The 24,272-nt window shown below is 42.6% G+C and overlaps 1 protein-coding gene across 1 annotated transcript; it reads left to right on the forward strand.

The window, feature by feature from the left end:
- Positions 1 to 17,980: 17,980 nt before the first annotated feature.
- Positions 17,981 to 23,902, forward strand: LOC106571492 (terminal nucleotidyltransferase 5A). Its single transcript, XM_014144653.2, has 2 exons — positions 17,981 to 19,215; positions 20,420 to 23,902. The coding sequence occupies exons 1-2, from the start codon at positions 18,778 to 18,780 to the stop codon at positions 21,299 to 21,301; spliced, it is 1,320 nt and encodes a 439-aa protein (XP_014000128.1). The 5' UTR covers positions 17,981 to 18,777; the 3' UTR covers positions 21,302 to 23,902.
- The last annotated feature ends 370 nt before the right edge of the window (positions 23,903 to 24,272 follow it).

Genomic DNA, 24,272 nt, shown 5'->3' on the forward strand with positions numbered 1-24,272 from the left:
GCGGTAGACTTGAGATGGCTGTTTGTGGCTTCCCAGCAAAGTATGAATAATGGAATTCTGTATTGACTGTTTTCTATTTTTCAATTAATAGAGCTAAGTTGCCGTAAGATTTCCCAAAAAAGATCCAGAGAAGATGTCTGAAGTGAACCCGGGAAACCTATTTTCCAGTTTATCATATGAAAACAGGGAATTGTGTCAGGTCTCTTCCCTGACTTACCCACCTAGAGTGGGAGCCATGGTTATGACAAATGGCAATCTGTCATCCAGCTCTGTAAGTCACAAGACCAGAGGGAGAGCGGACATTTTGAGTTTCGTCCTGGCTCAAAACCTGAGAAGGTGCCAAGGGGATAGCTGGAGGGGGGATGGCACTTGGGGTTAAGTGTGCACATCCCCCATTTTGCCATGTGAGCGAAGACCTGAAAAGGAACTGCTACACAGGAAATATTATCTCCCCCCCAATGCAGATGCGCCTCCCCATTGTTGTGCGAAGCCGAGAGGGGGAGGGACGGCTTCAGCCGCAGGAAAGGACTGTTTAACTACAGGTTTGCTTCTTAGCGGGTGCTATCTAGAACCAAAAATTGTTCTTTGGCTGTCCATATAGGAGAACCCTTTGAGGAAGCCCTTTTGGTTTCAGGTAGAACCCTTTAGGTTCCTGGTAGACCCCTTTTGGGTTCCATGTAGAATTCTTGACACGGAGGGTTCCAAAAAGGGTTCTACCTGGAACCAAAAAGGGTTCTCCTTTGGGGACAGCCGCAGAACCCTTTTTTCTAAGAGTGTAGTCTGCGGAGTCGCCGGGGGGGTCTTGGGCCCCCAAAGCCAGCTTGTTGCCCCCTCCCTGCTGTGAGGCTAGGGTGAGTTGCAGTGACCAACGGGCTTCGACTTCTTTCTTACACATCACACTTTTGCCGCATGGCGGCGACAGCAGGGCCAAACAACTCTTTGGGTGTCACAGGGACATCCAGGAGCTCCACTTTCTCTTTGTCTGTTAAGCTGGACAAGCTTAGCCAAAGTGCCCTTTCTTCCACCACCGCCAGGCTCATGGTGCGACCACAGATGGATGGCATTATGGGAGGCCTGGAGGTTTAGATCCGTAATCATACAGATCTCATCCCAAGCATCCTGATTCAGGGTCCAGTTGCTTCCCCACATCCTCCAGTAACTATGTCTGGTAAGCCAACACGTTAGGTGCTCTGATTGATAAGGCCAAGGCTTTGTACGTCTTATGAAGAATGGAGGCAGAAAAGCGCTCTGTCTTTCCATGGAGAGAAGTGCCAGTAGTGCTAGTAGCACTGCATGTGGGGTGGAGGTGGTCCACCAGTGACGGCTCCACCATGAGAGGGTTGCAACACCCAGATTCTTCCATATTGTGCATGTCCATGCTCGGGAAACCACTAGCCAGGATATTGCTGGTAAGGGGACTTATCCCATGAGCTCCTAGCCTCTTTGAGACAGGCTGGGACCACAAGAAGAAGTTGCTTAGCAGGGGCTATGCGGGATGGGAGTCCTTTCTCATCATATAGGTCCCTTCCGGGGTCCTGGCTCGCCAAAAGAGCTGGCCACACAACATCAAGTCTGCCCGCGGTTCGCTTGCAAATGTTGAGAAGCCCGTACTCCAAGGGGATATCATCGGCTCCTCAGTCTTGGGGGCGGGGGGATCTTGGGACTTAAGATGGGGGAGAAACGGGGCCTTCACCCTCCATGTCAGTCACAAAGTCGACGAGACCCACGATATTCTCGTCATTGTCTTCGTTATCCCCTAGCTCGACTTCCCCCGACACTATTTTGTCAGACAGCGAGAGTAGGGAATCGAGCTTGGCTCGGCTGTGGGGAGTTGAGCCTCCACCTCGGCCGGTGGCTGAGCGGGGAGGGAGGGGATAGTAATAGCAGAGAGTTTTTGCCTCCTTTTCAAACCTGCTCTAGAGAGCAATTTACAATGCTTACACGACTCTGGGTTATCGGCTGCTTCCTGAGCATGTTCTCTTCCCAGACAATTGATGCATAGAGCGTGAAAATCCTTCCCCACAACCGTGGTGCTGCAAGCACAACAACGTGGTGGTTTGGGCGCTAGGCTCGTCTAGGCGCTAGGCTCGTCTAGGGATTGAGCAGCGTTGGCCATGGTGTAGAATAGAGCTATGATAAAAACACCTGTTGTATACTGAATAAAAATATAAACGCAACAATTTGAAAGATGTTACTGAGTTAGTTTATATAAGGCAATCTGTCAATTTAAATAAATAAATCAGGCCATAATCTATGGATTTCTCATGACTGAGCAGGGGCAGGCCCACCCACTGGGGAGCCAGGCCAGCCAATCAGAATGAGTTTTTCCCCACAAAAGGGCTTTATTACAGATTAAAATACTCCTCAGTTTCATCAGCTGTCCGGTTGGCTGGTCTCAGACGATCCCGTAGTTGAAGAAGCCGGGTGTGGAGGTCCTAGTGTAGCGTGGTCTGCGGTTGTTAGGCCGGTTGGACGTACTGCCAAATTCTCTAAAATGATGTTGAGTTGGCTTATGGTAGAGAAATGAACATTCAATTCTCTGGCAACAGCTCTGGTGGACATTCATGCAGTCCAATTTCACACTCCCTCAAAACTTGACATCTGTGTCATTGTGTTTTGTTGACAGAACTGCACATTTGAGTGGCCTTTTATTGAAGCCAGCACAAGGTGCACCTGTGTGATGATCATGCTGTTTAATCAGCTTCTTGATGCCACATCTGTCAGGATTATCTTGGCAAAGGAGAAATGCTGACCAACAGGGATGTAAACAAATTTGTGCACAACATCTGAGAGAAATACGCTTTTTGTGCGTATGGACAATTTCTGGGATCTTTTATTTCAGATCATGAAACATGGGACCAACACTTTACATGTTGCATTTGTTTTTGTACTGAACAAAAATATGTAAGCTCTGGGCTTTAGTTAGGCATAAACTAACTAGTAGAAGCCTTACAGCTAAAGCTAGCTACAACCGTGAAGATAGTGTTGGTTGAAGGCTTGTGCTAACCTGGTCAGCCGAAGCCTAACGGCGAGGGCTAAACGAACCTCGATAGCTAGCCATGTGGAGCTAGCTAGATGGAGGCTGAAGATTAGAAAATGAATTCTATTCAAAGCAAAAACCTTTCGGTCGGTACTCAACTATTAACAGGAGCTGAAGTCCTATGTTTCGCAGCGCTAACCTCACGGTTCACGTGAACAGTTCAGTAGGAAACCAGGAATCTAGTCAAGCTGAGTAGAGTTTAGTGAACGTATTCACTTCCGCAAGGATGAGAGGTGAGAATTACCTGTTTGGCGGGGGAGTGGCTCCCCTAATAGAGGAGAGGGGCTCACCCCATTCGCCACTCGACTTGTCTGTCTCCAACAGACTGTGATTGGATACTTTGAGTTTATGGACACCCAGGCGTATCTCATAGTACGACATCGAAAAGAGTATTTGAAAAATAACTAGATAATTCCTATAGACATCATTATATACCATAGTCTGAGTTAACCCTTGTATTTAATTTTTATTTTGCATGGTCTCGATGCACACTCACAGCTTCCACACACATACTGTAACATTCACTTACACAGTATACTGACTCTAGACACACACTCACATACAATTATAATTTATGCTGTTTCTACCCTGTTTATCATATATTCTGATGCCTAGTCACCTATCCGCTATACATATCTACAGTGCCTTCAGAAAGTATTCACACCCCTTTACTTTTTCCAAATTTTGTTGTGTTACAGCTGAATTTAAAATGGATTACATTTAGATTTTGTGTCACTGGCCTACACTCAATACCTCATTATGTCAAAGTGTAATTATGTTTTTAGACATTTTTTACAAATTAATAAAAAATTAGAAGCTGAAATGTCTCGAGTCAGTAAGTATAAAACCCCTTTGTTATGTCAAGCCTAAATAAGTAAAGGAGTAAAAATGTGTCACATAAGTTGCATGGACATAATACTAGTGTTTAACATGATTTCTTAATACTACCTCATCATTGGATATCATAAGGTGAATGCACCAATTTGTAATCTGCTAAATGACGTAAATGTAAAATGTAATCATTATCTGTAAGGTCCCTCAGTCGAGCAGTACATCAGCATGATCAACAGCATTGTACTTACTCCACAATACTAACCTCAATTACAGAGTGAAAAGAACAAAGCATGTACAGAATAAAACATATTCCAAAACATGCATCCTGTTTGCAATAAAGCACTAAAGTAAAACTGCAAAACATGTGTCAAAGAAATTAACTTTATGTCCTGAATACAAAGTGTTATGTTTGGGGCAAATCCAACACATCACTGAGTACCACACCTCATATTTTCAAGCATGGTGGTGGCAGTATCATGTTATGGGTATGCTTGTCATCGGCAAGGGCTGGGCGATATGGCCAAAATATATCACAGTATTTAAAAAAAGAAATTGATGGTATTTGACAGTATTTTACATTTTTAAGTAATACAAGTTCAACATGTTCTTTATGAGTAGTGCATGACCCTAGTAGGGTGGCAACACATCCAGTCTACATGATTTCAATGGGTATTTTTCCATTCTGATTGTTTTATACTGTTAAAAAAAAACACTTTGGTGAACTGTTGGAATCATGGAAATAGAATGATTATTCCAATTCTATAAGTTAGAATATAATGATGAATACAGAGTTGTTCGAAATGACTACGAATGAAAACGCCAGGGAGGAGTTATTGTGACAGGGTAGGAACCAAAGTGTTTATAAGTGTTTCCAAGGGGACCCTGTAATATTTGGCTACACTGAATGTTCTCTCTTAGCTACTTCATGTAGCTAACATATTCTTGCTTCACATATTCCTCTTTGATTTACATATTCCTCTTTGATTTAGAACAGTGGTTCCCAAACTTTTTATAGTCCCGTACTCCTTCAAACATTCAACTTACAGCTGAGTACCCACTCTAGCACCAGGTTCAGCGCACTCTCAAATGTTGTTTTTTGGCATCATTGTAAACTTGCCACATACACACTATACAATACATTTATTAAACATAAGAATGTGAGTTTGTCACAACCCAGCTTGTGGGAAGTGACAAAGTGCTCTTATAGGACTAGGGCACAAATAATAATATAATAATAATAATCAATAATTTTGCTCTTTATTTAACCATCTTACATATAAAACCTTATTTGTTCATCGAAAATTGTGAATAACTCACCACAGGTTAATGAGAAGGGTGTGCTTGAAAGGATGCACATAACTCTGCAATGTTGGGTTATATTGGAGAGAGTCTCAGTCTTAAATCATTTTCCACACACAGTCGATGCCTGTATTTAGTTTTCTTGCTAGTGAGGGCCGAGAATCCACTCTCACATAGGTACGTGGTTGCAAAGGGCATCAGTGTCTTAACAGTGCGATTTGCCAAGGCAGGATACTCTGAGCGCAGCTCAATCCAGAAATCTGGTAGTGGCTTCTGATTTAAATTCAATTTTCACAGAACCGCTTGTTGTAATTTCAATGAATTTCTCTTGTTCAGATATCGGTAAGTGGACTGGAGGCAGGCCATGAAAGGGATAACGAATCCAGTTGTTTGTGTCATCAGTTTCGGGACAGTACCTGTGTAATTGCGCACCCAACTCACTCAGGTACTTCGCTATATCACATTTGACATTGTCCGTAAGCTTGAGTCCATTTGCACACAAAAAATCATACAATGACGGAAAGACCCGTGTGTTGTCCTTGTTAATGCAGACAGAGAAGAGCTCCAACTTCTTAATCATAGCCTCAATCTTGTACCGCACGTTGAATATAGTTGCGGAGAGTCCCTGTAATCCTAGATTCAGATAATTCAGCTGAGAAAAAACATCACCCAGATAGGCCAGTCGTGTGAGAAACTCGTCATCATGCAAGCGGTCAGACAACTGAAAATTATGGTCAGTAAGAAAACTTTAAGCTCGTCTCTCAATTAAAAAAAACATGTTAATACTTTGCCCCTTGATAACCAGCGCACTTCTGTATGTTGTAAAAGTGTGACATGGTCTCTGCCCATATCATTAGATGTGCAGAAAATACACAAATGTTCAGGGGCCTTGCTTTACCAAAGCTAACCATTTTCACTGTCGTGTTCAAAACGTCTTTCAAGCTGTCAGGAATTCCCTTGGCAGCAAGAGCCTCTCCGTGGATGCTGAAGTGTACCCAAGTGTTGTCGGGAGAACTGCTTGCGTTACCACTCCACTATGTTTCCCTGTCATGGCTTTTGCGCCATCAGTACAGATACCAACACATCTTGACCACCAAAGTCCATCTGATGTCACAAAGCAGTCAAGTACTTTAAAAGTATCCTCTCCTGTTTTCCTGGTTTCCAGTGGTTTGCAGAAGAGGATGTCTTCTTTAATTGACCCCCCATAAACGTAACGGACATATACCAGGAGTTGTGCCAGGCCCGCCACATCTGTTGACTTATCCAGCTGTAACGCATATAATTCACTGGCTTATATGCGAAGCAGTAATTGTTTCAAAACATCTCCTGCCATGTCACTGATGCGTTGTGAAACGCTGTTATTTGATGAAGTAATTGTCTGTATAGTTTTTGGGGGCCTTTTCCCCCAGCATTGTCCCAGCCATATCCACGGCAGCAGGAAGAATTAAGTCCTCCACAATAGTATGGGGTTTGCCTGTCCTCGCCACTCGGTAGCTCACCATATAAGACATTTCTAGCCCCTTATCAATGGTATATGTTGCTTTTATACATGTCTTACTACTCAAAAGTCGTCTTAATTCTTGCTCAAAAAACTCCCGTGGCTTATTTTTCAAATTGGCATGTTTTGTTTCTAAATGTCTGCGCAAGTGAAGGTTTCATTGAGTTGTGAGAATACTTTTGCACATATAACACACTGTGGCTGAGGAAAGGCACTACTCCCAATATAAGTGAACCCCAAATCAATGTAGTTCATCATATTTGCGCCTCTTCGATGGTCCAACGTCCCTGTCTGTTGTTCGGTGCTTTCCCGGGTAAGGGGGCAGTAGCTCTTCGGCTGCATCATATTCACAAATGTCAGTGTCCATGATAGCTGGGATAACAACGAAGGTAGAATTACTGATGCTAGCATTGGATGTGCTCGTGGAAGCAGAACAACTTGTATTGTCGACAGGTGCAGGTGTAGTACTGCTGGTAGTAGCAGTACTACCAGTAGAGCTGGTATGTGTCTCTATGGACGTGGGCCATTTTTTTTACCATTTATAATTTTTTGAGCAAACAGAATGAGCAGCAGCTACGTTTGGCTACATACGGACCGTTAGTGGAATTCCCGTGAGAGAGTAACGTTTAATGTGATTGGATGTTAATTATTTGACTAGGTTACCTGTATTTGATATTATGTTGTTATTTTGCTGAACACTAGATGGTGTAATTGTATTTTTGCCAGTGAAACGAGGTTACTCAGGTCGAGAAAAAAACCTCACCCAAATGTATAGCCCCGTTGGAAAATATAAATGGACTGTTTGAAAATGTGAAGAAACATTAAAAAAAAAAAAAAACATGAATCACATTTTTATTTGGCGTACCCCCGACAGCATTGCGCGTACACCATTTTGGGAATACCTGATTTAGAAGATACTGTTGCACAAACAACATGTTGATTTAGGTCAACACCATTACTGGTATTAACAGGCTGTATACATACAGTGGCTTGTGAAAGTATTCACCCCCCTTGGCATTTTTCCTATTTTGTTGCCTTACAACCTAGAAATAAAATAGATTTTTGGGGGGGTTGTATGAGTTTCTTTGAGTGCAGTCGCAAAAACCATCAAGCGCTATGATGAAATTGCCTCTCATGAGGACCGCCACAGGAAAGGAAGACCTTTTTCTTACCTCTGCTGCAGAGGATAAGTTCATTAGAGTTACCAGCCTCAGATATCGGCAATTAACTGCACCTCAGATTGCAGCCCCAACAAATGCTTCAGAGTTCAAGTAACAGACACATCTCAACATCAACTGTGCAGAGGAGACTGTGTGATTCAGGACTTCATGTTCAAATTGCTGCAGAAAAGCACTACTAAAGGACACCAATAAGAAGAAGAGTCTTGCTTGGGCCAAGAAACACAAGCAATTGATAGTAGACCGGTGGAATTCTGTCCTTTGGTCTGACGTCGTTCTGAGACGCAGTGTAGGTGAACAGATGATCTCTGCATGTGTGGTTCCCACCGTGAAGCATGGAGGAGGAGGTGTGTGGGTGCTTTGCTGGTGACACTGTCAGTGATTTATTTAGAATTCAAGGCACACTTAAACAGCATGGCTACCACAGCATTCTGCAGCGATACGCCATCCCATCTGGTCTGCTCTTAGTGGGACTATCATTTGTTTTTCAACGGGACAATGACCCAACACACCTCCAGGCTGTGTAACGGCTACTTTTACCAAGAAGGAGAGTGATGGAGTGCTGCATCAGATGACCTGGCCTCCACAATCACCCGACCTCAACCCAATTGAGATGGTTTGGGTTGAGTTGGACCGCAGAGTGAAGGAAAAGAAGCCTCAGCATATGTGGGAACTCCTTTAAGACTGTTGGAAATGCATTCCTCATGAAGCTGGTTGAGAGAATGCCAAGAGTGTGCAAAGCTGTCATCAAGCCAAAGGGTGCCTACTTTGAAGAATCTATTTACATTTCTTTAACACTTTTTGGGTTACTACATGATTCCATGTGTTATTTCATAGTTTTGATCTCTTCACTATTATTCTACAATGTAGAAAATAGTACATTTTACATTTTAGTCATTTAGCAGACGCTCTTATCCAGACCGACTTACAGTAGCGTGCATACATTTTTATTAAAATTTTTTAAATAGTACAAATAAAAATGAAATAAAAACTTGAATGAGTAGGTGTGTCCAAACTTTTGACTGGTACTGTAATTGTTTTCTCTGACTCAGTACATTTTATCAGCTAGCTAGCGATTAGTATTAGAGATTAGCAGCTAACCGGATTAAGGCCCAACTTGCTAAGTAAAGACAAACTCGCTGTTTGCAGATGTAAGAAACACAAACTAATTGTGTAATTCTAAAACGCTAGTGGATTTATATTAAGAAGCAAAGTGAAAACAGCATCATTGTCATCAACGTTGTTGCATGTTCTACATTGACCATGCAGACTAAACGCAAGTGTCTAATGGTCGAGGAACAACAAAACTCGCTACTTGAGTGACAGGGGGCGGGGCTATGTCTGTGTTAAGCGGTATGGAGAGAGAGCGTATAGAGAGGACTCAAGTAGCGTACTAAACTATAAAAATGGACGTTACACACGGCGTATCACATTTAACAAAACATTCAAATACCGTAATAGAAGGTAAAGTAAAAACCCAAACCGTGCATGAATACCGGTATATCGTTAAATACAGTATTCCGCCCAGCCCTAGCAAGGAGTAAGGAGTTTTGTAGGATAAAAAGAAACAGAATAGAGCTAAGCACAGGCAAAATCCTAGAAGAAAACCTGGTTCAGTCTGCTTTCCAACAGACATTGGGAGACAAATTCACCTTTCAGCAAGACAATAGCCTAAAACACAAGGCCAAATATACACTGGAGTTGCTTACCAAGACCACGTTGAATGTTCCTGAGTGGCCTAATTAATTACTTAAATCTGCTTGAAAATATGGCAAGATTTGAAAATGGCTGTCTAGCAATGATCAACAACCAACTTGACAGAGCATGAAGAATTTAAAAAATAATGATGTGCAAATATTGTACAGTCCAGGGGTGCAAAGCTCTTAGAGACGTGTAATCGCTGCCAAAGGTGATTCTAACATGTACTGACTCGGGGGTGTGGATACTTGTGTAAATGGGATATTTCTGTATTTCATTTTCAATACATTTGTAAAAGTTTCTAAAAACATGTTTTCACTTACTGTGTGTAGATGGGTGAGAAAAATAAATTGAATCCATTTTGAATTCAGTCTGTAACACAACAAAATGTGGAATGTCAAGGGGTATGAATACTTTCTGATCACTCCAGTATCCCTGCACATTGTAAATATGGTATTTGAACTGATTGTATATAACTTCTTACTTTCTCATGTTTTTCTTTTTTTTTTCTCCTGTGTTTTTTCTACCGTATGCTATTTTTAGTGCTATATTCATTACAGCATTATTGGGTTTGGAGCTTGCAACTAAGGCATTTCACTGTACTTGTGCATGTGACATTAAAACATAGTAGTTATGACCACTTCAAGCCTGACTGTGACTCACCCTTCAGTGCATGCGACAGAGACAGTGCGCTCGTGGTCTCAGCGACTATAGAGCCTGACTCCAAACCAGCTGGCTCAGACTCACTGACTGTATAATGACCACATGAGTTAGTAAGTATAGTCACTGTCAGCATTTTCTCTCCCCCCAAAAACCATCAGAACAGTGATTGATACAGAATGGAACATAAATAAACTCAGGATAAGCAGAGCGAGGATTAGAGTATGTTTACAGAAGGATATTTGATTGAAATCGTGGCTATTTGGAGAGAAAAAAATGAAAACCTTCGGGCCCTTTTCAATCAAAGTTTCCGGATGAGTCAAAATCGAATTCTTCCCATGCAAGAAGACAACATTTGCATTTCCTAATATCTCTTATAACTATTTATTTGAATTTAATAGCACCCTTAGCAGAGTTATTTTCTTTTACTTCCTGTATGGTCATTGAACCAGATAATAGGCCATGGACATAACAGAGTACACACTACAGCGTTATATAATGGTCTGTAATACACACGTATCTATCTTACTTATGAGCGTGAGATTAAGATTGGATAGTGGTCCTACAGGGATGCCCCTGAAGGATCGTATACTGTGGGAAACCCCAGATACTGTATGTTGATTTAACCCCACAGTATGTTTCTGTAGTGTTGGTGTTACCAGGGAGAAATCCCTGTAGGAGGTGAATGAGGGGTTGACAGGTAGTATCAAATCCAGTAGCCTGTAGACACCAAACGTAGAACCATAACAACAGAACTGCTTTACAAATGTGACAATAAAGTTGTATTCTATTCGATACTCCAGGCTACAGAAAGATGGTTGATATAAACCCTCAGAACATAAAAATGTAAGCTTGTTTTATTTCAATGTTTGTAAATAAAGTAAATGTAAACAAACATTATATAGCCTCAAAACGTGGTTAAAACTATCATTTTAATATCATGAATGGTCACACCTTGCATCCGTAGCTCTGTCTATGAATTTGAGAGTGGTTACATTTCTCCAGCCCCATCACAGCTTTTTACTGAAACAGGTGTGGAGAGCAGTTTGTTGTTGTTTCTACTGCTTATAGACTAAAACATATCTGAAATCAATTACTACCAGATATGGGAGAAATAACTTCTTTAGTTGCATAAAAAAGTAATGCGCATCTATGTGTCTCTGACATTCTGATTCTCATTTGTGTTTGAACTTTTGTTTAAATCAAAACACTGTGCTTGACAACCAGCAGAAGAGAACCTACTTACCATTTGAGACCTCCTTACTGTTTCAGTGGAGAGGACACAAAAGGACTCAAGCGTTCTGTCCTCTCCTGCCTTTCTGTGGGTGCAGTGAATAACTGTAAAGACTGCCACCTAGTGTCAGCTAAGAGGGAGACTTCTTGGAGGCATTCTCCATTGATAGAAAGTCTAGTTGATGGACCTGGTGCTGTTTAGTCCAGCAGATGGCAGAACGGTACCTTATAGTTGTATGACTTGTTAGACAGTGAGTGAAAGGGAGAGAGAAGACAGTTCTTATTCCCTACCTTTCTACCCAAGTGTACACTTTAGGGAGAAGGGTAGAGAATCCCACAGCAGCTTGTGTGTGACGGGGTGAAAGACTGTGCTGTATCTTAAGAAGATATATTGTGGGTAGATAAGCAGCAGGAAAGTGTGGGGTGTTGCTGTGTGTGCCTGTGTGAAATAATTGCTAATAATATTAATGTGGAGATCACATTTCATTACACGGAATCAAACAGGAACTGAGTCAGAGTTCTCTCAGCTAACTGACTCACTTCCTGTTTATGTCGCTGTGGCAATCAATGCCAGTCCTCCGGAAAGGTCACTCAACATAAGGGGAAAACAGCCTGATTAAAGACAATCAGCCATGGAAATAGATTGGACATAAGTAGAATGGACATGGGTTTCAATCCGACATGCAATAGCTATGTTTCCATTAACTTGATCAGTGATTATTTTTGTCATCATTTAGAATGTTTGCATAGAAAATAGATGTGACAATTGTCTGCTAGGCTCCGTTTCCATTTAACTATCTTGTGTTGATAAAAACACCTGGACGTAATGACGTCACACCAAAAATGTTCACAAAAAACTACAATGTCAAATAAAAGGTAGTGGTTGAAGTGTTTCTATTACCCATTTAGACAAATTAAGCATTAACAAATGCTTAATTTGTTAATGCACAGTGGCGACCCGTCATTCAGGGCAGGTGGGGCCCCACCTGTTTTGAGACCCACATTTTTAGCATGTTATTTTGGCATTAATACTTGTCACATATCCGTTTGCAAACAAGGTAAAAAAAATATATAGATATCATTGAGTTAATAAAGCTGCATACAAACATGGTCTCTTTTTGGTTTTCTTGAGTACGGCACTCCAAAATGCAGGTGTTTCAGACTAGCTCAGTGCTTTCTGTGGTGGTGGGGCAAGCCAGCAGAAAAAGAGTGTTGCACCGAGTGTTGCACCGTGATTGGCTCAGTGTTCTGTCACTCATGGGGATACTATGTCACCGCTAAGTCTAAGGGTAGAGCTAGAAAATGCAAGCCACTTGGGTGCTGCCATAGTTACATTACAAATGCTCATCCAAGAAGGCTCAAGGTCATTGGCCACAGATAGAATGACATCAAATCACATATCTACAGTAGCTTTGATTGGACTGATTATGTCAACATCATACTTTAAAAATCTTAGCTAGCAGTCATCATTATGAATCAAGTCGACAATCAACTGGCAAATCCTTTTTAATCCTTGTCATATGAAGATAAATAATAAAGAGAAATTATAGATAAAATGTATCGGTGCTCATCGGCCATTGGACATAAACATTACACAACAAGTTGGAAATCGCAAATTCAACAATGAGTGGTTTGGAAGGAATCAGTGGCTGACCGCCGTGCCACCTTCCCGTTCAAGTGAGCACAGCACAAGGTGAGTCCAAAAATGATGTAATATGCCAGGGAGATATAAACTCATCAAAAAAAGAAACGTCTAAATAACTTCACAGATCTTCATTGTAAAGGGTTTAAACAGTGCTTATTCAATTAACCATCAGCAATTAATGAACATGCACCTGTGGAACAGTCGTTAAGACACATACAGCTTCCAGACGGTAGGCAATTAAGGTCACAGTTATGAAAACTTAGGACACTAAAGAGGCCTTTCTATTGACTCTGAAAAACACCAAAAGAAAGATGCCCAGAGTCCCTGCTCATCTGCGTGAACGTGCCTTAGGCATGCTGCAAGGAGGCATGAGGACTGCAGATGTGGCCAAGGCAATAAATTGCAATGTACGTAATGTGAGACACTTAAGACAGTGCTACAGGGAGACAGGACAGGCAGCTGATTGTTCTCGCAGTAACAACACCTGCACAGGATCGGTACATCCGAACATCACAACTGAGGGACAGGTACAGGATGGGAACAACAACTGCCCGAGTTACACCAGGAACGCACAATCCCTCCATCAGTGCTCAGACTGTCCACAATAGGCTGAGAGAGGCTGGACTGAGGGCTTGTAGGCCTGTTGTAAGGCAGGTCCTCACCAGACATCACCGGCAACAACGTCGCCTATGGGCACAAACCCACCGTCAATGGACCAGACAGGACTGGCAAAAAGTACTCTTCACTGACGAGTCGTGGTTTTGTCTCACCAGGGGTGATGGTCAGATTCGCGTTTATCGATGAAGGAATGAGCGTTACACCGAGGCCTGTACTCTGGAGCGGGATCGATTTGGAGGTGGAGGGTCCGTCATGGTCTGGGGTGATGTGTCACAGCATCATCGGACTGAGCTTGTTGTCATTGCAGGCAATCTCAACGCTGTGCGTTACAGGGAAGACATCTTCCTCCCTCATGTGGTACCCTTCCTGCAGGCTCATCCTGACATTACCCTCCAGCATGACAATGCCACCAGCCATACTACTCGTGCTGTGCGTGATTTCCTGCAAGACAGGAATGTCAGTGTTCTGCCATGGCCAGCGAAGAGCCCTGATCTCAATCTTATTGAGCATGTCTTGGACCTGTTGGATCGGAGGGTGAGGGCTAGGGCCATTCCCCAGAAATGTCTGGGAACTTGCAGGTGCCTTGGCGGAAGAGTGGTGTAACATCTCACAGCAAGAACTGGCAAATCTGGTGCAGTCCATGAGGAGGAGATGCACTGCAGCTGGTGGCCACACCAGATACTGACTGTTACTTTTGATTTTGACCCCCCCTTTGTTCAGGGACACATTATTCCATTTCTGTTAGTCACATGTCTGTGGAACTTGTTCAGTTTATGTCTCAGTTGTTGAATCTTGTTATGTTCATACAAATATTTACACATGTTAAGTTTGCTGAAATAAACACAGTTGACAGTGAGAGGACGTTTCTTTTTTTGCTGAGTTTATATACTGTAGCTAAGAAAGTAATCCTAAGTGTATGTTGTTCTAAGCTATTAGTAGCACATGTGCCTCACCCTAATCATTTGGTCCCTTTCCCCCACATAACTTAGCCGACTGTTCTGACTTGGTGATGCACATGGGCCTGTTTTAGAGAAATGTCATCATCGAATATTGTAAGAGCTTTCATTTTCTGCTTATATGCCCCCTTTATTTATCCTACGGTTCTGACTTGGTGTACTGGGAGACTACTGTAAGAACAGCCCATGTTATGAATTATGTCGCTGTACATTTCAAAAGTGCTGAACAAATAGTTTTGTGACTATGTCCTTCTTAACTCGCTTATTAATGTCTTAATCGAAAGGAAATTATTTAGTGATGTTGCCTTGTGAACAGCAATGCCTTAAATAGCCTAATTAACAAGTTACTAATTTATCAAGACACACAGTCACACTGTTACATAGTACCCTTTAGGGATGGGAGCTGTCCATCTTGGTTTAGCTGGCAGGCCGAGTCAGCGAATCTCATTAGCAATGGAGCCGTTTAGCTAAGGCTTACTAAGCGTGCTCCAGAAGGTCAGTTCTGGAGCGGTAGCTCATTAAGGTCAGTGCCACAGGGAGGGGTGAGAGTGGCCATATAGAAATGCAACCTGTAGAATGAAAATATGTCTGTAATTTTACACATACTGTATCATGGGCCAAGAATTCCAAGGTACATTGTCTAGAAAGGCCACTACTCCACCTGTGCTAGCACTTCTATTCCATAAACCATGTGCTTTTTACAAGCTATATATCCTTGTTAGAATCTATATTTCACAGACGTATGGAATTGCAGTACAACTGAAGTTACCTCTCCAAACTGTCTAATGTCCAGTGAGTTCTATGTACTGTCTATCTATGAGTATCAGTTAAGCACAGTAGGTCAATGCATCTTTTCTGGGCCTGCTCTGAGGGACAGTGGGAGGGAGGAAGGGTGGGGATGTACATTCGGCTCTCACAGGCTCATGGTAATCTTATAATGAATTTCCGGAGGGGGGGGATCTGCAGTCTTCGCCTGTTCATCTAAATGGCTGTATCATGGGGAGGGTCTCCTAAGCCTGACATTGAGTCAATAGGTGATTGGAGACTGTTAAATGGATCCTCTCTTTCTCACCTATTCGCTATAGCTGATATCCTTTTTTATACAGGTACATCGTATTTCTGCACTATAGCTGCGTGTGTACTTACTATGTAGCCTAATGTGCATGCACTGCAGCCTTGAAGAAATACAGTTTTACTGTATTGTATAATGTATTGAATTAATTTATTGCACTGCATTTTATTATATTCTATTGCAAGCTTCCTTGTGGGACAAACAGAAGCTAACCCATGGTGAAAAAGGCTAGGTAACTAGAGGATTCATAATAATCTCTTGTTACAATAAGTCTTCAAAGATCCTTTTGTTATTCTTGGTAAAAATCAGCCTCTATAAACCAATCAGTTCACTCAACTGCCCTCTCTTTGCCCTCCTGTGTGAACGTGACTATGTATAATCTCACCCGGAAACACGTAGCTGCATTCTGAACTCTAACCCTACTACCTCTACGACTTAGTCTCAGACACACAGAACATCCCCTAGACTAGAGTAGATGGTCCAGGGTTGTGTAACATTATGTAAGTCCTGTGTCTTACCCTTTCCCCCAGATGTTGACCACCATCTTCCTTAATCCATTATGATTCTGGGGTAAAACTGTTTGGGTGGAGGTGAGGGTAGGCTATACTGTGCTGAATTTCTTGAGTCATTTCATTGGCAAGTTTGCAAGTCTGGCAAAGTAGCCATACAGAAATGGTGGGTTGAAATTGCAGTCATTCTTTCTGCATGGACTATATTCTAGATACTATTGTGAAACGATTAATCCAAAAACCACTGTGTAATTATGATATCCAAATGTAGTTAATGGATCTATTTTCCATTCTGTTCCTGGATAGGGACTCCCTTTGCAGAGGTGTGACATGTCAGAGTGTTGTCTTTCGCCACCTCTTCCCTCATACACCTCTGTCTTTTCCAACAGGCTAGCCCTGGGGAAGAGTGTATGGTTTCATAGCGTGATTGTGCAAAGGTTTCTCTTCCAGGTTTCTGTTTATAGACCCAAAATGGCCATGCCCTCTGTGTCAGTAAAAGAGTGGTTTTACAATGTGGAGCATGCATAGGGCCAGGTCATTCGCCAGGGTGGTCTTTCCTTCCTGATTTCTGCCAGGGAAGTTATACATGTAACACTGTAAAAGAGCAACTTAGGTTTATCAGTCATGGGAAAAACACAGGTCTACTAGGAACAGTATGAGCTCTGTGTGTGTGTGTGTGTGTGTGTGTGTGTGTGTGTGTGTGTGTGTGTGTGTGTGTGTGTGTGTGTGTGTGTGTGTGTGTGTGTGTGTGTGTGTGTGTGTGTGTGTACATACATGTACATGCGTGTGTGGGACTATGTGTGTATGCATGTATATGTGTGTGTGTGCGCAACTGTGTTACTGTACATACAGGGTAATCTGCAGTAAGATGGTTTATGGCCTAGTCAACAGTGACGCAGATATGCCAGTGAAGCTCTATCTGATGGATTCTGAGTGACAAGTACTGTAAAATTGGGAATTGTGAATACTGACTTTTTAAATATTTGACATGTGAGCTTACACTTCGAGAGGGAGATTTTGAAACCCCTAGAGGGCGATATAGGGAAGGATCTTGCATCGCCCAGTTTATATCAAGAGATGAATATGACTGATAGTTAACATGAATACTTGTGTAAACAACATGATCTACATATCTGACACAATACTACACATAATTAAAGGTACTCTCTGTGACACATGTGAAGAGTATGATGTACATGTTGGAGTTTGTCAAACAACACATGCATGTGGCTTTTAGTAGTGAATCTTCAGGGTGTAAAATAACTGAAAAGCATATCAAAATCCCTGTGCAAAATGTGTTGCATCTATAAAAACAGCCCTGCAAGACTTCTTGTAGAATGTGCCTAGTGACAGATCTAAAATCAGCCTTCATTCTGCCAATATAACGTTAATCTATGGGGTGGAGAAACTGATCTCAGATCAGCATATGGGACAACTTTATTCCCTTACTACATTTGCACACACTGTACATATATTTTTATTTTGTGTTATTGACTGTACGTTTGTTTATGCCATGTGTAACTCTGTTGTTGTTTTTGTCGCACTGCTTTGCTTTATCTTGGCCAGGTCGCAGTTGTAAATGAGAACTTGTTCTCACCTGGCCTACCTGGTTAAATAAAGGTGAACAAAATGTTTTAAAAATAATTGCGCGTTGCGAGCGATGTACCCTGACGCACCGATTACAGCGATTGGTGGAACGAGCTGCCACTCAAACTAACCATCACCACTGTTCCTTCGCAGGGGAAAACATTTTCGACGTCAGAACCTCTCAGTGGTGCGACGCACTGCCATCAAGCGAAACACGGGCAACATGTAACGCGCAAGTAGAAGCAATACACCATTTTATGGCATGGTATGTGAAGGTGTATAGGAATACGTCTTTCGTAGGTTAAATCTGACGCGTAAAAGAGCAGCAGAGATATATTCGAAAGGACGCGAAACCTGCTGCGTATAAAAGTGGGAGGAAAATAAACTTTTGGAGGTGCTGAAATGTTTTTGATTCTAACAGAAGAGGCGATTTATGTTAGGAGTGGGGATACAACTTAAGAAAGTGAAAGACGCTATTCTGTATCAATGCTAATTGACAGGCGCAACTTTAGGCGATGGCGACCCAGACGGAAGAGAAAGCGCACAGTGACCTAACTAATACGGGACAGTGAGCTAGGCCCACGGCTGTACAAGCCCGCGAGACCCGCCCAACAATCGAATAATATCCCGGTGAACTTGGGGAAAGGGAAGAGATTGGACAGCTAGCTTTACGCAGCGCAACGAGCTGAACATATACCCCGACTTCACTACAAGCAACTGAGAAGTGGAACTACGTCTGCTGTGCGTAAATTGGAGACGACACAGCTTGTTATGATGAACAACGTTATCTAAAGGACGGCGATAAAGGTAAATACAGGCAGTTGATGTGGCCAAAGCACTCTGGCAAGCTACTCCTGCGGCAACACGGCTCCCTTATTTCACAGCAAAGCAAGAGACGGAGGGAGTGAACCCTTTTGTCGTTTCCATTTTCATATCTACCTTTTATCAATATGGGCGAGAAAGTCGACTCAAGAGGATCGACTCCAGTGGAGGGCTGTTTGGTTGACGGGGAGAGCAGCAACCTCAGCGTGCTGAACTGGGAACAAGTGCAGCGCCTGGACGCCATCCTGGCTGGGTCCATCCCCATCCACGGCCGCTGGAACTTCCCAACCCTGGAGATTAAACCGCGGGACATCGTCAAAGTGGTCCGGTGTCGCATGGAGGAGAAACGCATACATGTCCGGGAGGTCCGCCTGAACGGTTCCGCAGCCAGCCATGTTCTCCACGAGGACAGCGGTTTGGGATGGAAGGATCTGGACTTGATATTCTGTGCCGACATGAAAGGCGAACTAGAGTTCCAGACGGTGAAGGATATAGTTCTTGACGCTCTACTAGACTTCTTACCCGAGGGAGTGAACAAGGAGAAGATCACACCAGTGACCTTAAAGGTAATTTAACTTTTATTATCATTTGACATGATCATTTCAGATTCATACTGCTGGTTAATACAGTGTATTACGTAACAGTTTAGATGCGCAAATGTTTGTATGAATATTGCATGCTGCGTATTTTTTTGTATTTTATTTTTTATTTTACCTTTTATTTAACTAGGCAAGTCAGATAAGAACAAATTCTTATTTTCAATGACGGCCTAGGAACAGTGGGTTAACTGCCTTGTTCGGGAGCAGAACGTATCATGGCTTGCGTTACAATGCAACCAGTGAAAGTTATGTTCCAGTATGAGAATGCAGTACATTCGTTTTACATCTTCATTTCCCCTCAATGAGTTTACTGCAATAAATTATGTCAATCCACATCGTAATAACATTATTTTTTTGCAGTATGCCTATGATGCATTCATGGATTCTAAGCTGCATGGTGATAAGGCTGCAGATAGTAGAAACGGTGGTTTCCACTACAAAGAGGATTCAAACTAATCCAATTGGAATGGGATCCGCTCATTTACCTAGATACCTACTTACGAATGACCCGACACTAGAGCTGTCCAGCAGACCAAATAAGGGAGAAGATTACCTCTGTTCAATGCAAAACATATAGGGTGTTTCTCAATATGCATACTACCGTGGTCCACACTCTCATGTTCTGAGTGCATTCTCCGAGGACATTCCCTTGAGTACGTTCTTGTGGGGATGAGAGTGTGGAGAATGCATAAAACAATACATTTGAAAAGCACTCACACTCCCCCTACGATATATCGTCAAAAATAATATCCCGATATGTAACTGTATCAATGATTTTTTTCCGCTCATCACTAATAGATATGCTGATAATGCTATACTTAAGCAATAAGGCCCGAGGGGTTGTGGTATATGGCCAATATATCACTGCTAAGTGCCTGGATACAGCCCTTAGCGGTGGTATATTGGACATATACCACCAGTCCCCAAGGTGCCTTATTGCTATTATAAACTGTTTACCAATATAATTAGAAGAGTAAAAATAAATGTTTTGTCATACCCAAGGTATACGTCTGATTTACAATGGTTTTCAGCCAATCAGCTTTCAGGTCTCGAACCAACCAATTAATAAAATACAAAATATAATTAATGTATTTAATGTATCTAATCTTTCATTTATTATTACCATTTACCATAGACATGTATTCTTATGACTTTATTGTTGTGTTTTCAGGAGGCCTATGTGCAGAAGATGGTGAAGGTGTGTAATGACTCAGACCGCTGGAGCCTCATCTCCCTCTCCAACAACAGAGGCAAGAATGTGGAGTTAAAGTTTGTGGACTCTCTGCGTCGCCAGTTTGAGTTCAGTGTGGACTCCTTCCAGATTCGCCTGGACTCCCTTCTCCTCTTCTACGAGTGCTCCGAGCACCCCATGGCAGCCACCTTCCACCCCACCATCCTGGGAGAGAGCGTCTATGGTGATTTCTCCGCCGCCCTCGACCACCTACGCAAACGCCTCATCTGCACGCGGAGTCCCGAGGAAATTCGCGGTGGAGGTCTACTGAAATACTGCCATCTGCTGGTCCGGGGTTTCTGTGCGGCTTCCGGACCCGAAATGAAACTTCTGCAACGCTACATGTGCTCCAGGTTCTTCATAGACTTCCCAGAGGTGGGCGAGCAGAGGAGGAAGCTGGAATCCTACCTCCAGAACCACTTTGTGGGTCTCGAGGACAGGAAATACGACTATCTGGCCACTCTGCATGGAGTAGTGCGGGAGAGCACCGTGTGCCTGATGGGCCACGAGAGGAGACAGACACTGGGCCTCATCTCCTCCCTGGCCCTTCGGGTCCTTGCCGAGCAGAACGTTATCCCCAACACGGCCAACGTCACCTGCTACTACCAGCCGGCCCCTTACATCGCAGACGGCAACTTCAGTAACTACTACGTGGCCCAGGTGCAGCACGTTTACCCACAGTACCCCCCTCAGCAGTATCCCCCTCAGCAGTACCCCCCTCAGCAGTACCCACCTCAACACCACCCTCCGTCACAGTATCCCCTTCCACACCATCCACCTCCGCACCACCCCATGTACACTGCATGGATGCCCTGCAACTGAGTGTGTGTGGACACACACACATACACACAGTCACTCATGGAACGACAGGATTCTCATCCTAACAAATGGATAGATCACAGGATGATCGTGGTTCCTCTCTGTATTCTGATAGAGAGATAAAGAGAGGTGTAGTTTTGCTTTGGTTTCGAGCAGGATGGATAGGAGAGAAGAGGCCACTTGGATATGGTCAGACCCTGGATAGAAGGCTTTCATCCAGGGCAGAAAGCCAGCGGTGGAGGAGGGTAAAAAGAGGCGAGCCAGAAGAATGCTGATCTAAGATGATGCTGAGGTTGAAGCCAGGAGGCCAGTTTGTCCATGGCTATTAGCCAGGCCTAGATGCCAGGCACCTTGCTGAACAACCAAGCACCGCCACAGAGTGACAAGTATAGGAACATTCGGCTTAGGGCTGAATACTACCAGTGTTGATGCAGTGAAATAATGTACATAACCACCGTGATAATGGTTATGTTTTTGCAAACAATGACTTGTATTTGAGACTCACGCTTGAATATACATACACAGTATAATGTCTAACACTCATACATGTATACAAACACAGACACACTATTAAACATCTCACACCCCAGAGATTGCATACATTTACATAGGCACACACTGAGTGTACGGTGAAAGAAAGTGATCACTGAGAATACAGGAAGTTGTGTACATGTCCTGATTGGTTGGCTAAGAAGACAGAGCGTTGACATTTCTCTGACCAGTGAAAACAAGAAGTGTGAGAGTCTGACCGCAGACATGCAAAAGAAGAACTGGACATAGTTTACAAACCAAAGAGCTATCTTGTAGATACCCACCATTTGGCTGATCAAGGGGGAAAATATGCAATATGTATGTGAATATTTTGCTTTAAGTGCCTACATGTCTAAAAGGAAGAAATAGGTTGTTATATTTTGTCAATAAACCCAGGCCTGTTCATTTTAGACAAAGGACCATGGGCCTTTTAAGGGTGATAGTGTGTTACCTGTGTAAATGAATGTATTTTGGACCAGAAAGGGACACAATGTGGAATTGTTATTGAAGTAGAGGGAGACGGTTTGGACCTTTGACTTAGTGTGTTTCATATCTCCCAACTCAAGAAAGTATAATTGGATGACGAGAGGGGGATGGGTTAGAGTGTAAGAGAGGGGAGGAGTTTACAAGGAGAGTATGTCAACAGAGCGTACTGTAGGTGTTTTTACCAGTAGAGAGAGGGTCCTGAAAGTGTATTTTGGAAATATATGGGAAATGTGTTTTTCACAAGGTGGAAATTGTCCTTTGCCATTTTCTTCTTTGTGACATTTCTGATGTTTTATTTGTGAGATGTTTCCATGTGTGATGTGAGAGAGGGGGAGCGGAAGCATTTTCACCTCTGCAAAGTTTGCACCTGTAATTTTTAAGTAATTAAACATCAAATAATGAACAAAGTAAAGATTAAGAGAAGGATAACTAAGTTAACATCTCAAAGGTATTTTTCTAATTATCTTGTATTCCCCTTATAAAGATGTTAGGCGCAAACTTTGAGCATGTGAAAATACTGGGTAAAACTAACCCTATCAATGCAGACACCTCACATCATTCTATTAAACCTGTTCTTGGATATCTTATTTTTGTATCAATCTCTATTTTTGTACATGTTGTTCGGCTCATGCCATAGTTTTCTTGATTGCCTCGTTCCAAGAGGCTGTACAGAGAGTGTTAATGCAAGTGTGCGTGTGTGTTTGCATGTGTGGGAGAGTGTTATTTCAATAAATTCTCTGGTTTTCCCCAAATCCCGATTGGAGGATTCCCGGAATCAGGAAGGAATAAGCAGGAAATCTCGAATACTCCAACCAGGATTTCTAGAAAAACAGGGAATTTATTGAAAGTTCCCAGAATTTTGCAAACCTAATGATGACTCATACACACAAGGTTAACGGTGTTGCTCATGTAACCTTTTTTAACTTTCTTTTTTGTTTTAAAAACATTATTTTCTAACTAACACGCAAACCACACCGAACACGTTGCGTGCGTGAGTGTTGCAGAATAAATGTACACATGTTATTCAATAATTTCACCCACACAGCCCGCGAACGAGTGTCTGCATAGCCAAGCGCTAACATCCACGAGCGTCAAGTCCCCTCCTTATTGGATTTCACGAAGTTACAGACCCAAGGGGATGCTTGAAAGACAAATGAGGAGAGATGAATTATAGATGACTAACTAGGTATCCCTTTTTATCAGTGGATTAATCGTCGGAGTAGATTTTGTATGACTGGGTAGTAACCCAATGTTTATCTCCCAGGACAAACTAACTAGCAACCGCTAGCTAGCTAAATGTCCATGAATGTTTAATGTATATTATAATTGATTCACAGTTGATTTTGGTATTTTAACCCTATGTGTCATGATCGTGTCTGGTGGGGATAGACAAAATCAACATGCAGACGCACACACGTGGCTGGTGTAGTCGGCATGTAAGAAAGAGAATGTCTTAGAGTCTTATTGTTGTGTAAATGTCTATTTTGATTGCCATCCAATATGGGGTTTGTCAAAGAGTTGGAAATAATGTTTAAAAGCAAGTGTCTAAGATGAAATACTTTTATAATTAAAAAGGATGGAAAATCAGTTATGCACTCAGTTATGACTACACTGACTATACTAAACATTAGGAACACCTTCCTAATATTGAGTTCCACCCCCTTTAGCCCTCAGAACAGCCTCAATTCGTCAGGGTATGGACTCTACAAGGTGTTAAAAGCATTCCACAGAGGTGTTGGCCCATGTTGACTCCAATGCTTCCCACAGTTGTGTCAAGTTGGCTGGATGTCCTTTGGGTGGTGGACCGTTCTTGATACACTAGGGAAACTGTTGAGCGTGGAAAAACCCAGCAGCGTTGCAGATCTTGACACAAACCGGTGCGCCTGGCACCTACTACTATACCCCGTTCAAAGGCACTAAAATCTATTTGTCTTGCCGATTCACCCTGTGAATGCAA

This window comes from Salmo salar, chromosome ssa15 (assembly GCF_905237065.1).
Source record: "Salmo salar chromosome ssa15, Ssal_v3.1, whole genome shotgun sequence".
NCBI lineage: Eukaryota > Metazoa > Chordata > Actinopteri > Salmoniformes > Salmonidae > Salmo > Salmo salar.

Excerpts from the sequence above, each read along its gene's own strand:
- LOC106571492 (XM_014144653.2), top strand. The coding sequence starts at position 18,778 with ATGGGCGAGAAAGTCGACTCAAGAGGATCGACTCCAGTGGAGGGCTGT. Across the intron at positions 19,216-20,419 it reads TCACACCAGTGACCTTAAAG|GAGGCCTATGTGCAGAAGAT; the intron begins GTAATTTAACTT and ends TTGTGTTTTCAG.